Source organism: Bos taurus, chromosome 4 (genome assembly GCF_002263795.3).
Source record: "Bos taurus isolate L1 Dominette 01449 registration number 42190680 breed Hereford chromosome 4, ARS-UCD2.0, whole genome shotgun sequence".
Classification (NCBI taxonomy): domain Eukaryota; kingdom Metazoa; phylum Chordata; class Mammalia; order Artiodactyla; family Bovidae; genus Bos; species Bos taurus.
The window spans coordinates 36,444,351-36,460,168 of NC_037331.1; the positions used below are offsets into that span (position 1 = coordinate 36,444,351).

Sequence of the window (15,818 nt, forward strand, 5' to 3'; positions counted from 1 at the left end):
CAAGAGTACTGGAGTGGGGTGCCATTGCCTTCAGCACTTCCCAAATAGAAGTCTGGAGAAAGCTACCACCCTTCTCCACATTAAGTTCTAAAAACCAGTCCTCGATGAAACAAAGTAAAAAAAAAAGATGACTTTTTCTACAATATAACTTTATTAATCTCTAAAATTTATTGTGTATTTTTGGTCCTTCCTAAACTTTTTGTTAGTTAAATAAAATTCCTTATCTTCTTTGTATAAATGAAAATAATAGTAAATAGCACTTATTCTATTGTTCTGTTTTTATAGGGCAACAAAAAGTTGTCATCTTTCATTTCAGCCCTCATTTCTCTTTTGGAAATTTAAATACTCTAGGAAGCACCGAAATACTCTCAAATTTGGGACCTCAATGAACTTTCCCATATTTACAAATATCTGAATGTGCCACCATTTAGTCAAAATATTTTGGCATTGTACAGACCCAAATTTTGACTGCATTAAATAGGATCTTTGTTCTGTGCAAAGGACAAAGTTCAAGCCATGGAAAAAGGACATAAGCCTAAAGCCTTCAGTGAATACAGGCAATTCATTAGAGAACAGCAACTGGTGGGGTCCCATTACCTTTCATGCTATAAAATTAAGAGAAGGGTGGGTTTTGGAAGGAAGGAAGAAAGGGAGGAGGAGAGAAATAGAAATAGAAATGTCATAGAAGTCAGAAGTATAGAGAACAGGATGACTGTTGTTTCGATATGAAGTTCAAGTGTACAGCAGTTCTCTTTCCAGTTATAAAAACTCTAGTTCTGGATAATCTTGCATTAGGAAATCAGTATTCATTTCACTGTGTTTTTGAAATTTGATCTGGTCATTGTAATGCAGTCATCTATGTAAATCGGTGCTTACCCTAAAGATAATCAGGACAGCACAGGAACTATACAACTTTATTATGTAGAGCTGAATCGACAGATGTGATTTTGATGTAAATTTTCTCACCTTTTTTCTTTTCATATGTTACATACACAAGAAGAGCACTAACTTATAAAATAATTTTTTAGTATTTTAAATAATGTACTGATAGTGACATCTAAATTTGTTTTTTCTCTATTCAGAGTTGCATTAGATATCCTGATGGATTCAAGGGGAAAAGGCAAATCTAAAAATTTATAAATAAATAAGTTGAATGAAAATGAGAATTTACTCATTAGGAAAAAAATCATGGGTCTTCACCCATGACTATTTTGATAGGATATTCTGACTGAAGGACAGAACAAGAAAAATTTCTTCTCTCCTTTTGCTGCATAATGTTAGATTTTTAAAAATCTTATCACGTGGACTTTGTGTCTTGAATTTCAGAAGATCCATAAGATTTTTAGTAATACATCACAGAGAATGCAATCTATTTATAATTGAAAATCATGCTGCTTGAAGTTATATGAATCAGTTCTCCTTCCAGAACATGTGTAAACTTACACTTATTGTCTATATTGCCTTATATATAGCATGTCTTAGGTAGCAATTATTGAACACAAACTATTTGCTTATAGTTTTATGACCAGTTTACCTTTCATTTGTCGTTAAACAAAGCATATAAACACTAAGTCATTTGTTGAATCTGGAATAAACAGAATGTTTTCTTAATTATCTTAAAAATATAAGAATACATAGTTTATTAAAAGTGCTTGTCTGAAATAGCACTTTTGATTACAGTCCTGCATTTGCTTTTCTTTATGGTCGACATGGCACGTAGAAGGTAAAATAATGTTTAAATGAGGGAAAAATTGAATTGTACCCAAGATGAATTAGTGCCTTTATATGCTTTGTCTACTAGGATTCACCGAAGTCAAGTTGATTCTATAGAAATTTATGTCTTTCTATAATGAATAGCTGTTGTTGACGAAATGTGAACATAGGCAAGATGTAAGAACATAGTAGGGTATTAAATGTCTCATATTACTGTATATTAATTTCAAAGCTAGTTTGTGTAATGGTAAAATGTACATTAAAGTGGCTGAAAAGAAACATCTAAAGTTCTTTGATTCTAAAAGAGTAAAGTCAAAATTGAAGTTAAAATCAACTGCAACTTAATATGTCAACATATATAAAAAATAAAATCATAAGCTTATAATTTAAAAACCATAAATGAGAACAGACTGTTTTAAAATGTGAAATATAGACTTAAGGAAAGAGTCTCTAATTTTAACCTAGATTTTTTTTACCCTGAGAAGAGGTGAGATAATCTAAGCAATCCAGAATTTGCCCTGGCTCAATGCCAAGAAGGTCTCAGAAAGATTCTTCTCTGTTATGAAGTGATGGATAAAATCCCTGATACACAGGAACGTGTAAGGAATTAGCAGCAAAAGAAATGATGAGGCAAAATTAAGTACCTTCAAAGAATGTAAAACAGCTGCCAACCTGTACTCCAGGAGAATATTGTCTTTTTGTTTAATGAAATGATCCAGCAGAAACATTTTTTAAGTGTAGTTTGTTTACAGAGTGATTTCACACATAAATGACTAAAGTCTTTTCTCTTAAGTTGTCAGTGCATAGAAACCACTAATTCTCCCTAAGCTTAATTTATAAAATTCAACATGTAACATTTTTCAGTTGTATGAATATTTTCATTATTTGGAATTATGGTATTGCCAAATTCAGACTTAAATTGAAGAAAGTAGGGAAAAACACTACGCCATTCAGGTATTACCTAAATCCAGTTCCTTACGATAATATAGTGGAAGAGACAAATAGATTCAAGGGCTTAGATCTGATAGACAGAGTACCTGAAGAACTGTGAATGGAGTTCATAACATTGTACAGGAGGCAATGATCAAAACCACTCCCAAGGAAAAGAAATGTAAGACGGCAAAATGGTTGTCTGAGGAGGCCTTACAAATAGCTGAGAAAAGAAGCAAAACTAAAGGTAAAGGAGAAAAGGAAAGATATACCCATCTGAATGGAGAGTTCAAAAGAATAGCAAGGAGATATAAGAAAGCCTTGCTAAGTCAACAATGCAAAGAAATATAGGAAAAGAACAGGATGTGAAAGACTAGAGATCTCTTCCAGAAAATTAGAAATACTGAGGGAACATTTCATACAAAGATGGGAAAAATGAAGGACAAAAAAAAGTATAAACCTAACAGAAGCAGAAGATATTAAGAAGAGGTGGCAAGAATATACAGAACTATACCAAAAAAAAAAAAAACCCTTAATGATGCAGATAACCATGATGGTGTGATCAGTCACCTAGAGCCAACATCCTGGATTGTAAAGTCAAATGGGCCTTAAGAAGCATCACTATGAGCAAAGCTAGTGGAGATGATGGAATTCCAGCTGAACTATTTCAAATCCTAAAAGATGATGCTGTGAAAGTGCTGCATTCAATATGCCAGCAAATACTGAAAACTAGCAGTGGCCTGAGGACTGGAAAAGGTCAGTTTTCATTCCAATCTCAAAGAAAGGCAATGCCAAAGAATGTTTAAACTACCACACAATTGCACTCATTTCATACACTGGCAAAGTGATTCTCAAGATTCTTCAAGCCAGGCTTCAACAGTACATGAACTGAGAACTCCCAGATGTTCAAGCTGGATTTAGAAAAGGCAGAGGAACCAGAGGTCAAATTGCCAACATTGACTGGATTATAGAAAAACCAAGAGATTTCCATAAAAACATCTGCTACATGGACTATACAAATCCTTTAACTGTGGATCACAACAAACAGTGGAAAATTCTTCAAGACATGGGAATACCAGACCACTTTATCTGACTCCAGAGAAACCTGTATGCAAGTCAAGAAGCAACAGTTAGAACCAGTCATGAAACAATCAACTGGTTCCAACATGGGAAAGGAGTACTTCAAGGCTGTATATTGTCATCTTGCTTATTTAACTTATATGCAGAGTACATCATGTGAAATGCTGGGCTGCATGAAGCACAAGCTGCAATCAAGATTGCTGGGAGAAATATCAATAACCTCAGAAATGCAAATGACAGTGTCCTTATGGCAGAAAGCAAAGAAGAATTAAAGAACCTCTTGAAGAAAGTGAGAGAAGAGAGTGAAAAAGTTGGCTTAAAACTCAACATTCAAAAAACTACAATCATGGCTTCTGGTCCCTCATTTCATCTCAAATAGATGGGAAAACAAGGCAAAGAGTGAGAGCTTGTATTTTCTTGGGCTCTAAAATCACTGCAGATGGTGACTACAGTCATGAAATTAAAAGATACTTGCTCCTTGGAAGAAAATCTATGAGAAAGCTAGATAGCATGTTAAAAAGCAGAGATATTACTTTACCAACAAAAGTCCATATAGTCAAAGCTATGGTTTTTCCAGTAGTCACGTATGGATGTGAGAATTGGACCATAAAGAAGGCTGAGCGCCGGAGAATTGATGCTTTTGAACTGTGGTGTTTGACAAGACTCTTGAGAGTCCCTTGGACTGCAAGATCAAACCAGTCAATCGTAAAGGAAATCAATCCTGAGTATTCATTGGAAGGACTGATGCTGAAGTTGTAGCTCTAGTAATCCAGTACTTTCCAGTCAGCTGGTGTGAAGAGCTGACTCATTAGAAAAGACCCTGATGCTGGGAAAGATCGAAGGCAGGAAGAGAAGGGGACGACAGAGAATGAAATGATTGGATGGCATCACCGCCTCAATAGACTTAAGTTTGAGCAAGCTCTGGGAGCTGGTGAAGGACAGGGAAGCCTGCCATGTGGGAGTCCATGGGGTCACAAAGATTCAGACATGACAGAGTGACTGAACAACAACAATAAATGATATAGAAAGTCATTATTTTTATTATTTAGAGTGCAGCCAACATACAGAAATTGGCGAACAAAAACCAATGTAAACCAAGGAGTTACTGCTCTTCTTATTTATTCCTTAACCATACACAGTTACTGACACTAACAAATTAGTACACTTGATGAGATAGTGGAAAAGTACTTCTTTCAGTCAGCTCCATCTTCCCTGATTTCCTACTTGTAGTCAAGAAGAATTATTTAATTTCACCTTTGTAATAACTCTTGGGAGACTTATTATTAACCCCTTTTTTCTAAACCCTGAGGCCTAAGTAATGAAAAGAACTCATCTAAGTTTACACACCCTGTAAGTACTGTGGCCGTGCTTGTGTTTTCACCTACAGCTATAACTCCATATTCTATAGCTATATTAGTTGTCTTCCCACTGCTTTTCCACTTCATGTTTAGAGGTCTCTTACATGGTTTCTATGCGTGTCCAATTAAAATCAATCAGTCTCTTAAATGACCCTCTTGATGATTAATATCTATGTAATTGTCTTGCTTTAGACTCAGCAGGCTTTTAAAACTTTTTTCAGTTTGCCTAGCTACCTGTAGTTTGGTCTCTCTGGTGTTAGGATAGAATTAGAGATTAGAATTGGAAAAAAGAGTGAAGGTCATCTATTCTGTTTGATAAACAGAGCTCTGTATATAGTCAATTAGTACATGAGCATATCCAGTGATACAGCCCATGTCTCTGGTATAGGTCTTTCCATCCTCACACAGCTCAGAGTGCCTGAAATTTCTGTCTTATATTGACTTATATTTACCTTCATATACTGCATGGTGGATTCTTTGTTCTTTCTCTTTGGAGACTAATAGCACTCATTTATTTCAGATATGCCTCACATGAATAAGTCTCTTTCCCTTGATCTGTTTCTGCTTTTCCTCCTGCCTTCTATTCTTCTTTCCTTCCTTTTTTTTTTTTTTTTTTTTAGTCATAAGTTGAGGACGAAATAAGATAAACCAGTAGTGTACTGTTTCTCATGAAGAAATTTGAAAAGCATCTTTTAACAATTTATTAACAATTATTACAGTTTTGCATGCAAGATGGGTAGTTAGGTAGGTAGATATAGATAGACATTCCATTTAATATGTATTGACCCAGTACTATATAAAAGAAACCATGTGATTTGTGGATAATAAGCTATTAACTATATGTTTTCTTATTAATTCTGGTATGTAATTCATTTATATGAATGATGGTAATAATTGACACTGTGATGCAGGCTATAAGTAATTAAAGGAAAATATTACAAAGAAATTAATTCTGTGTGAATCTGTTAGGGGTTTCATCTGAACTAGCTTGGAAGAGTGATGCTCTTTTCTCTAGGAAGCATATAGTTGTAGGTGTCAGGAACAATGTCAGGAAAGGCTAATAAGTGGATGACTATGGAGTGTGTTTTCCTGCCCTGTGGTGGGCATGAGAAAGAGTACTGAGGTGGGGTTTAAACTCAAATGGTGTTTATCTGAACTTTGATGCCAAGTTAAGAATTTTGAACTTTGTTCTTTATTAAAATATTCTTTTGATGAGATGGAAAAGGAAGTAAAAAGATAAAACAAGGCAGATTATTGAGTGACTAGTGTCCTGGGGTAGGTCTGGGACAGAGGAAAGGTCTTCATTTCTGCTTTCATTCCTTGGAAGGCACATTCTACATTTTATGGGTGCTGATGAAAATTTCTACTATGCATGCGTGGTAAAAAGCAGAATCACTGATTCAGAACACATTTCGAAGAGTCCCCAACATTTGTATTTGGGGACTGTGGTGGTGGTGGTGGCAGCAGGAGTGGTGGTGGTGGGTGTATTTATATAAACACTATATATAAAATTTCAGTTGAAACAGATAAAGGAAACCTCTTTGGTGATGATCAGCAATTACCTTTCTAGTGCAAAGACAATTTACTGTTCTTTCTATTTGAAAATATTTTTCTTAAGGTATCTGAAGGTTCAGTATTTGCCTGTTCACAGCAAAAGTAAATTGGAAATCAATAAACTGAAAAATTGGGATCACATAGCAAATTAATTTAACTCAATGTTTTCATAAAAAAATAAACTCATCCACATGCCAGTTACAAAATATTAGAAAATTAGTGATTTAATTATCAAAAAGGCATACTGAAATTCTTTATTAAAGAGAGACCTTTAATGGTCTACGAGATTGTTTTCCCCACAGTACCTCTGCTCTGTTGGCCCTTAAGCTTATCCTTCTAGCAATGACTTGGAGCAGATGAAAACCACTTAAACAAATTTTAATAGAGTTAAAGATGTTTTAATACAAACTGACCATTCTAATTTATTGCCACATGCAAGGAGATTCCACCAGACCAATCATTTGGACAAGGTATTTCTCTCCCTTGTTCTGTAGGAGTATGTCATCTTGAACATGAAATCAGCACACTAATGGGAGCACAACTTCCATTTCATTGAAAGGTAAAGAGTCCTGTGAAGTTTTACTATCACAAAGAATAACCACTGATTGATAACACAGCAGGCAGTAGCCAGATTACCATATGCCAATCGTCTGTACTCATACCAAACCTCACATTAACGCTCAATGTCTTGCTTTGTTACCTTGCAGAAATGTTGGAATCCAACAATGTGATTACTTTCAATGGGTTGGCCAACAGCTCCAGTTACCATACCTTCCTTTTGGATGAGGAACGGAGTAGACTGTATGTTGGAGCAAAGGATCATATATTTTCATTCAACCTGGTTAATATCAAGGATTTTCAAAAGGTACCTTTATTCTGATACATGGACTATAATTTTAGTGAAACAATTTAAGTTATACAGAATTTTCTAGCTATTTAATTATGTGACAACTGAAAAACTTATTCAAATTAATATTTTGTCTTTTCAGACACATAAAATTAAAGCACTGATTTGACTTTTATAAATCAATATATATAGTAAACCATAAAAATCATCGAGAAGGAAATTGTAGTATTTTCGGTGATCATTATAAGAAATGCTAACTTTAGCTTATTTTTCTACAGTGGTATCATTTTTCCTGCATACAATTAAATACCTAAACCATTTTAGAAATGTATAATAATTGATTTCATATACTAGGTATATGTGTATATATATTTATATATAATTTATGCATCTGTCTATATTGCCAAAAAATGCAAACTTCATCAATCATTATATACATCTGATGTGTCACTCATGTTTGTAAAGTTTATTATTAATGGAACACAGTTACTCTTAATTCATTTACATATTGTCCCTGTCTGCTTTTATTCTACAATGTCAGAGCTGAGTAGCTGTGATAGAAATCATCTGGATCAGAAAGCCTGGAATATTTACTATCTAGCCCTTTAAACAAAAAGTTTGCCAAACCTTGATCTGGGAGATTGGTTTTCAGTGTTCAGTTTTTGCAAATGTGGTCATTTAGATGCTAGTCTTTATCAGTTTTTAATACACATTATAAAAAGTATTATTAATATTTTGGTATTTATTACTTATTTAACTAATACACTATATAGGTTGGAAAATAAACATGGGATGACAAATTAATGGAAATTGTGCTACTGAGTCTATATGCTGTACTCTGAGTCAAACATTTATTTTTTCAGTTAGTATTTCCAGTCTAAATTTTCTGAGAAACAGAGATCTTTTTCCAAGCTTTCCCAAGAGTGCAAATGTGACATGCTTTTTAGGATGCATGCGTGCATGTATGCTTAGTCACTCAGTCGCGTCTGACTCTTTGTGACCCCATGGACTGCAGCCCGCCAGGCTCCTCTATCCATGGAATTTTCCAGGCAAGAATATTGGAGTGAGTTGTCATTTTCTACTCCAGGGCATCTTCCTGACCTGACCCAGCAATCAACCTCTTATCTCCTGAGTCTCCTGTTTTGGCAGGTGGAGTCTTTGCCACTAACCCACCTAGGAAGGCCTTTTAGGGTGCATTGCTGTTGTTCTTTAGTGGCTAAGTCCTATCCTACTCTTTTGTGACCCCATGGACTATAGCCCACCAGGCTGCTCTGTTCATGGGATTTTTCCAGACAAGAATATTAGAGTGGGTTGTCATTTCTTTCTGGGTCAGGATATCTTCCTGACCGAAGGATCCAACCCACATCTCCTGCATTGGCAGGTGGATTATTCACTGGTGAGCCACCAGCGAAGCCCCTTTAGGGTACATACACTTCAGCACTTATACATGTATTTATACACCTAAGTATCATACATAGTTTTACTTCTTAATACTGAGGGTTTTAAAGTGGTGTGTCTCAACTTCTTATAAACTGTAATGAACTGGACAATAAGTTTTTAAAAATAACAGAATTGTAAAAAGCTTTTGTTCTGTTTGCAGAATGTTGCCTACGATACACTAAAGATTTAATTTCAGGGCTGATTTATTTCTAATAGAGTATACCAGTAAACCTATAACTTTTATTCTGTTACCCAAACCCTAAAATTCTGACTGTGAATTAAGAAATTTGATTTTTGACATACAGTCATAAAACAGCAGTGCCCTTACTGATATATTTTGAAATTAAAATATGGCATTTAATAATCACCTTGATTTCTTCAGTCTATTTCCTTTATATATATATATTTATATATATATTATATATATATATATATATATCAGTCTATTTGATTTTGAAGCCTCCTCAGATGATAGCAATATCCCTAAAGTTATCTATTATCTAAAGAAATGAGTTATCCATTTGTTTTTCTGAAATGATAAAAATACTTTACATCTTTTGTAAAGGTCACAAAATAAGCAGGTTTTTGTTGCTTTAGTGAAAGAAAACCACTCTTTATAAAATGAAGGAAAATCTAAGATGATTACGAAGACTACATATTTTAGTAATAAGAGACTATACAGTTCACATTTTAAATGTTTATAGAATTTTCATAATTCTATAAAATCCATATATATCAATATAAATATATGTGATATATATCTACATAGACAATATATGAGCAGGTGTCACTTCAAAATATGTTTAATGTATTGATTGTGTTTCTTCTGAAGGAATATTCTTAATTTGATATATATATACATTAAGTTCTAATATTGAAAAGCACTAAATTGTCATGTAAAACAATTTACTATTCTACAATTGAGAAAAATCCTGGAGACATTTTTATGCCTGGGATATATCATTTATAGCAAATATTTGCTGAAAAATGGATTCAGTAAAAGTTCGGTGACTTGCCCAATATCATAGTCTTCTTACTATAGCTCCTACTCTTGATTCAAATCATTATTCTGTAATATGAGACATATTTCTAATTTTAAACATCAGTTTCAAAAATATTTAATTGTCACACTGTTTATAAGATAAATACAGTTTTCTTAAGGATTTACTTCTGCTTGTTTATATTTGTCTATTAATGCTCTTTTAACCTATGTATAATGTTATTCAATAACTTTTTTCCTAAACCTCTACTTAGGAATAAAATCTGTATAAAATAAACTCAGTATAAAATCTGTAGGGGGTACAAATAATTCTTGAGGCACTTACAAGATAATATTAAACTTGAGATGTATGAATTTAAGGTGAATATTAGGCCAACCCTTGTTAGAGAGAAAAACACAGTCTCAGGTTTCAGTTTAGTTCAGTCGCTCAGTCATGTCCGACTCTTTGTGACCCCATGAACTGCAGCACTCCATGCCTCCCTGTTCATCACCAACTCCCGGAGTTCACTCAAACTCACGTCCATCGAGTCGGTGATGCCATCCAGTCATCTCATCCTCTATCGTCCCCTTCTCCTCCTGCCCCCAATCCCTCCCAGCATCAGAGTCTTTTCCAATGAGTCAATTCTTCACATGAGGTGGCCAAAAAATTGGAGTTTCAGCTTTAGCATCATTCCTTCCAAAGAACACCCAGGACTGATTTCCATTAGGATGGACTGGTTGGATCTCCTTTCAGTCCAAGGGACTCTCAGGAGTCTTCTCCAACACCACAGTTGAAAAGCATCAATTCTTTGGCGCTCAGCCTTCTTCACAGTCCAACTCTCACATCCATACATGACCACAGGAAAAACCATAGCCTTGACTAGACGGACCTTTGTTGGCAAAGTAATGTCTCTGCTTTTGAATATGCTATCTAGGTTGGTCATAACTTTCCTTCCAAGAAATAAGCGTCTTTTAATTCATGGCTGCAATCACCATCTGCACTCAGGTTTAGATGGACCATAAAAAACGTATTTGGCCTTGATAAAGGCTTACATCTCTTTAAGGTGAAAATGCTTATTCGATAATGAGTAAGAGGAGCTACCATGGATAAATGTGTAGAAACATAAAGAAGGGAAAGTCAAATATGATCATGAAGCACTTTGAATATGAGGGTAAGAAATATAAGCACTATTAATGAGATTAATTAATGGGCTTCCCTGGTGGCTCAGTGGAAAAGAAACTACCTGCCAACACAGAAGACACAGGATCAATCCCTGAGTTGGGAACACCCCCAGGAGAAGGAAATGTCAACTCTATAATTCTTGCCTGGGATATTCCAAGGGCAGAGGAGCCTCCTGGGATACTATCCATTAGTTCACGAAAAGACCTGGGCATGACTTAGAGACTAAACAACAATTAAATTAATGAGAAATTGTAGAGCAAGGAAAAGAAAATATCAACAGGTTAATAAATCTAACCAAAAGTTAGGAATTATCCTTCATGGAAATAAATGCTATTAAAAAGACAATTTATATATTTGCTCTATTAACTTATAGTTATTCTCATTATATTGCTTTCCAAAAGAGCACTTTCTACACCAGAATTTATTTATTTATTTTTCATGTTAGATATTTAAGCCATTTTTGTTCACCCTGGTCTGTAATAAGTTGAGACTACACACCCCTCGGGAATGCAAAAGTAGGAAGTCAAGAGATACCTGGAGTAACAGGCAAATTGGTGTTGGAGTACAAAATGAGGCAGGGAAAAGGCTAACAGAGTTTTGTCAAGAGCATGCACTGCTCATAACAAACACCCTCTTCCAACCACACAAGGGACGACTCTACAAATGGACATCACCAGATTGTCAATACCAAAATCAGATTATATTCTTTGCAGCTAAATTAGAGAAGCTCAATACAGTCAGCAAAAACAAGACTAGAAGCTGACTGTGGCTCAGACCATGAACTCCTTATTGCAAAATCTGGGCTTAAATTGATGAAAAAGTGAAAAGCACAGGAAAAGCAAATGTTTCATTTGAGCTAAATCAAATCTCTTGTGATTATACAGTGGAAGTAACAAATAGATTCAAGGGATTAGGTCTGATAGAGTGCCTAAAGAACAATGGACAGAGGTTCATGACATTGTACAGGAGGCAGTGACAAGACCATCCTCAAGAAAAAGAAATGCAGAAAGTTAAAATGGCTTTCTGAGAAGGCCTTACAAATAACTGAGAAAAGAGGAGAAGCTAAAGGCAAACAAGAAAAGGAAAGATATACCCATCTGAATGCAGAGTTCCAAAGAATAGCAAGGAGAGATAAGAAAGCCTTCCTCAGTGATTAAAGGAAAGAAATATAGGAAAGCAATAGAATATGAAAGACTAGAGATCCCTTCAAAAAAACTAGAGATAACAGGGGAACGTGTCATGCAAAGATGGGCACAATAAAGTACAGAAACAGTAAGCACCTAACAGAAACAGAAGAGATTAAGAAGAGAAGGCATGAATACCCAGAAGAAATAGGCAAAAAAGATCTTAATGACCCAGATAACCATGATGGTATGATCACTCACCTAGAGCCAGACAACCTGGAATGTAACGTCAAGTGGGCCTTAGAAAGCATCACTACAAACAAAGCTAGTGGAGGTGATGGAATTCCAGTTGAGCTATTTCAAATCCTGAAAGATGATGCTGTGAAAGTGCTGCACTCAATATGCCAGCAAATTTGGAAAACTCAGCAGTGGCCATAGGACTGGAAAAGGTCAGTTTTCATTCCAAACCCAAAGAAAGGCAATGCCAAAGAATGCTCAAACTACCACACAATTGCACTCATCTCACATGCTAGCAAAGTACTGCTCAAAATTCTCCAAGCCAGGCTTGAACAGTATGTGAACTGTGAAATTCCAGATGTTGAAGGTGGATTTAGAAAAGACACAGGAACCAGAGATCAAATTGGTAACATCTGTTGGATCATAGAAAAAGCACAAGAGTTCCAGAAAAACATCTACTACTTTACTGACTATCCCAAAGCCTTTGACTGTGTGAATCACAAAAACTGTGAAAAAATTATTCAAGAGATGGGAATACCAGACCACCTGACCTGCCTCCTGAGAAATCTGTATGCAGGTCAAGAAACAATAGTTAGAACCAGACATGGAAAAACAAACTGGTTCCAAATTGGGAGAGGAGTATGTCAAGGCTGCATCATATTGTCACCCTGCTTATTTAACATATACGCAGAGTGCATCATGTGAAATGCCAGGCTGTATACAGCACAAGCTGGAATCAAGATTGCTGGGAGAAATATCAATAACCTCTGAATGCTGATGACACCACCCTTATGCAGAAAGGGATGAAGAACTAAAGAGCCTCTTGAAGAAAGTAAAAGAGGAGAGTGAAAAAGCTGGCTTAAAACTCAAAATTAAAAAAACTAAGATCATGGTAAACGATACCATCACTTCATGGCAAATAGATGGGGAAACAGTGGCTGACTTTATTTTTCTGGTTTCCAAAATCACTGCAGATGGTAACCGCAGCCATGACATTAAAAGACACTTACTCCTTGGAAGAAAAGCTTTGACCAACCTAGACAGCATATTAAAAAGCAGAGACCTTACTTTTCCAACAAATGTATGTCTAGTCAAAGCTATGGATTTTCCAGTAGTCATGTATGGATGTGAGAATTGAACCATAAAGAAAGCTGAGTGCGGAAGAATTGATGCTTTTGAAATATGCTGTTGGAAAAGACTCTTGAGAGTCCCTTGGACTGTAAGGAGATCCAACCAGTCAGTCCTAAAGGAAATCCATCCTGAATATTCATTGGAAGGACTGATGCTGAAGCTGAAATTCCAATACTTTGGCCACCTGATGTGAAGCACTGACTCATTGGAAAAGACTCTGATGCTGGGAGAGATTGAAAGCAGGAGGAGAATGGGATGACAGAGGATGAGATGGTTGGATGGCATCACCGTCTCGATGGACATGAATTTGAGCAAGCTCCAGGAGTTGGTGATGTACAGAGAAGCCTGGCATGCTGCAGTCCATGGGGTTGCAAAGAGTCGGACATGACTTAGTGACTGAACTGAACTGAACTGAATACACCCCTCTAAATTATAAGAAAATTTAGCATGAATGTTAGCATGATTACTTTTTTGTTAATAATGACATAAGAGAGAAATCTAAAAACGAGTCCTATGTTGTGTCAATGACATCTATGAAAAACCAGGAAACTGCAAGAAAACAACCTGCCTTTTTGAATTAAAAAAGGTATCTATTTTAATAATACATGATTTTTGCACAATCTGTCTGAAAAGCTGAATATGAAAGTCAAATCTTAGCTCTGCTATTTATTATCTCTGTGTTCCAGAGAAAATTTATATTTGATCTTCCTCCATTGTTAACTTTTAAGGAAGAATAGCTCACTTGGCTTTTCCATATTCAGTGAGAAGACAGGGCTGTGGAGCCTGTTGACTGGAGGTGCAAGCCCTTATTCAAGAATCAGAGTAATGTTAATTGTAAGAATGTAAGGCTTGTTAATTAAAATCATGGTGACTGTATTCTTCCTTTGTAAAAAATTTATGAAATTCCTTTGTGAAAAATAAAACTTATGATGCAAATTATATTATAGTATTTTACATACACAGACATACATGAAAAGTATATCAAAATGAAAGGATTACATAAATTAAGTGCTTTAAATGGTAAAAAATAAATACATATAAAAAAATCTTTAGAGTTTTTCATTGTGACATGGACCTGAAATCCACTTGCCATGTCAACATAATTTATTTCAATAAGTCCTAAATTCTTATTTATAAATGCATTGCACTTTGCCTTTATTCCCTAGATTATCACAGCCTTTGCTTAAGTTTATGACCATTTATATTGAATTATCTAGAGGTTCCCAAATGAATGATAATCATTCATTTTGAGACTAAAAGCTTTCTAGCATACATGAATGACTAACTGCCATCATCTCTGAAATTTTCTTTTACATATGACTTTTTTCCCCCTGAAATTAACTGTTGTTACCAGACAAGAAAGAGGAGTTTAAAAAAATTAAAATTGCTATGCCCAAAAAGATAGGAGTCATTGAAATTGTTCAGGGGAACTGAAAAAGTTTATGTTAAACTTTAGATGAGGATATTTTAATTAATATTATTGAGGGAAATGCATCTACAATCCTTTAAGCCAAGAGTTGAATTGATTTACCTACCAGTGTCCCTGTATTCAAATCATACAGGAAACTTTGGAAAGATGATGACCAAATATTAGGGATGAAAATGCAAAGTTATTACTCAATCTGAGTTTTACCCACAGTGAGGTGGGTGATTTTTTTTTTTTTTAAGAGTATCTGTTTCCTCATTTCCTCCTTTATCTCTTGAACGTATGCAGTGCTACTGTTCACCCATTTTCCTTTCAAAAAAAAAGAGAAGAAAGATTCCTTTCTAAAGTGGATTTCTCTAACCCTATCAGTTGCTCATTCAAGAATGTCATGCTGAGATCTGACTTATGGAAATGGATCCAGAGCACCTGATGTTTAAATTTCAAAATCAATATCACTATTTTATGATAAAAACTGATTCATTGAAAAGAATGCAAGCTGCATTCTGTGCCTGTTTCTGTCTCTCTTCACTAGATTCTCATGTGGTCTCAAGAAGATCTTCCACTCCCAAACTATCTTACAGTTCTTTCCATCACACACTGTTTAGATCTATTGACTACATAAATTTCTGTGTTGCTCAAATTTTGTTTATACAGCAAAACCTAACAGGTAGAGAGTATATGACTCAAGTTCATGCTAATTATCTAATGCCACTTTAAAGTCTACACTCAAAGTCTCTTGCCAATAATGCTTTCTGGAACTTTCTTTGTCTCAGTTGCCCTACTTGATCTAACAGACTGTAATGTTGGATCTCTTAG

The 15,818-nt window shown here is 35.2% G+C and overlaps 1 protein-coding gene across 4 annotated transcripts in view; it reads left to right on the forward strand.

The window, feature by feature from the left end:
• Positions 1 to 15,818, forward strand: part of SEMA3A (semaphorin 3A) — a 554,797-nt gene that overhangs the window by 360,682 nt on the left and 178,297 nt on the right. For all 4 annotated transcript variants that reach the window (XM_010804145.4, XM_024990793.2, XM_010804147.4 and 1 more), the window contains one exon: positions 7,343 to 7,500. In XM_010804145.4, the coding sequence (XP_010802447.1) occupies positions 7,343 to 7,500 (158 nt within the window). The remainder of the gene's footprint in view (positions 1 to 7,342; positions 7,501 to 15,818) is intronic.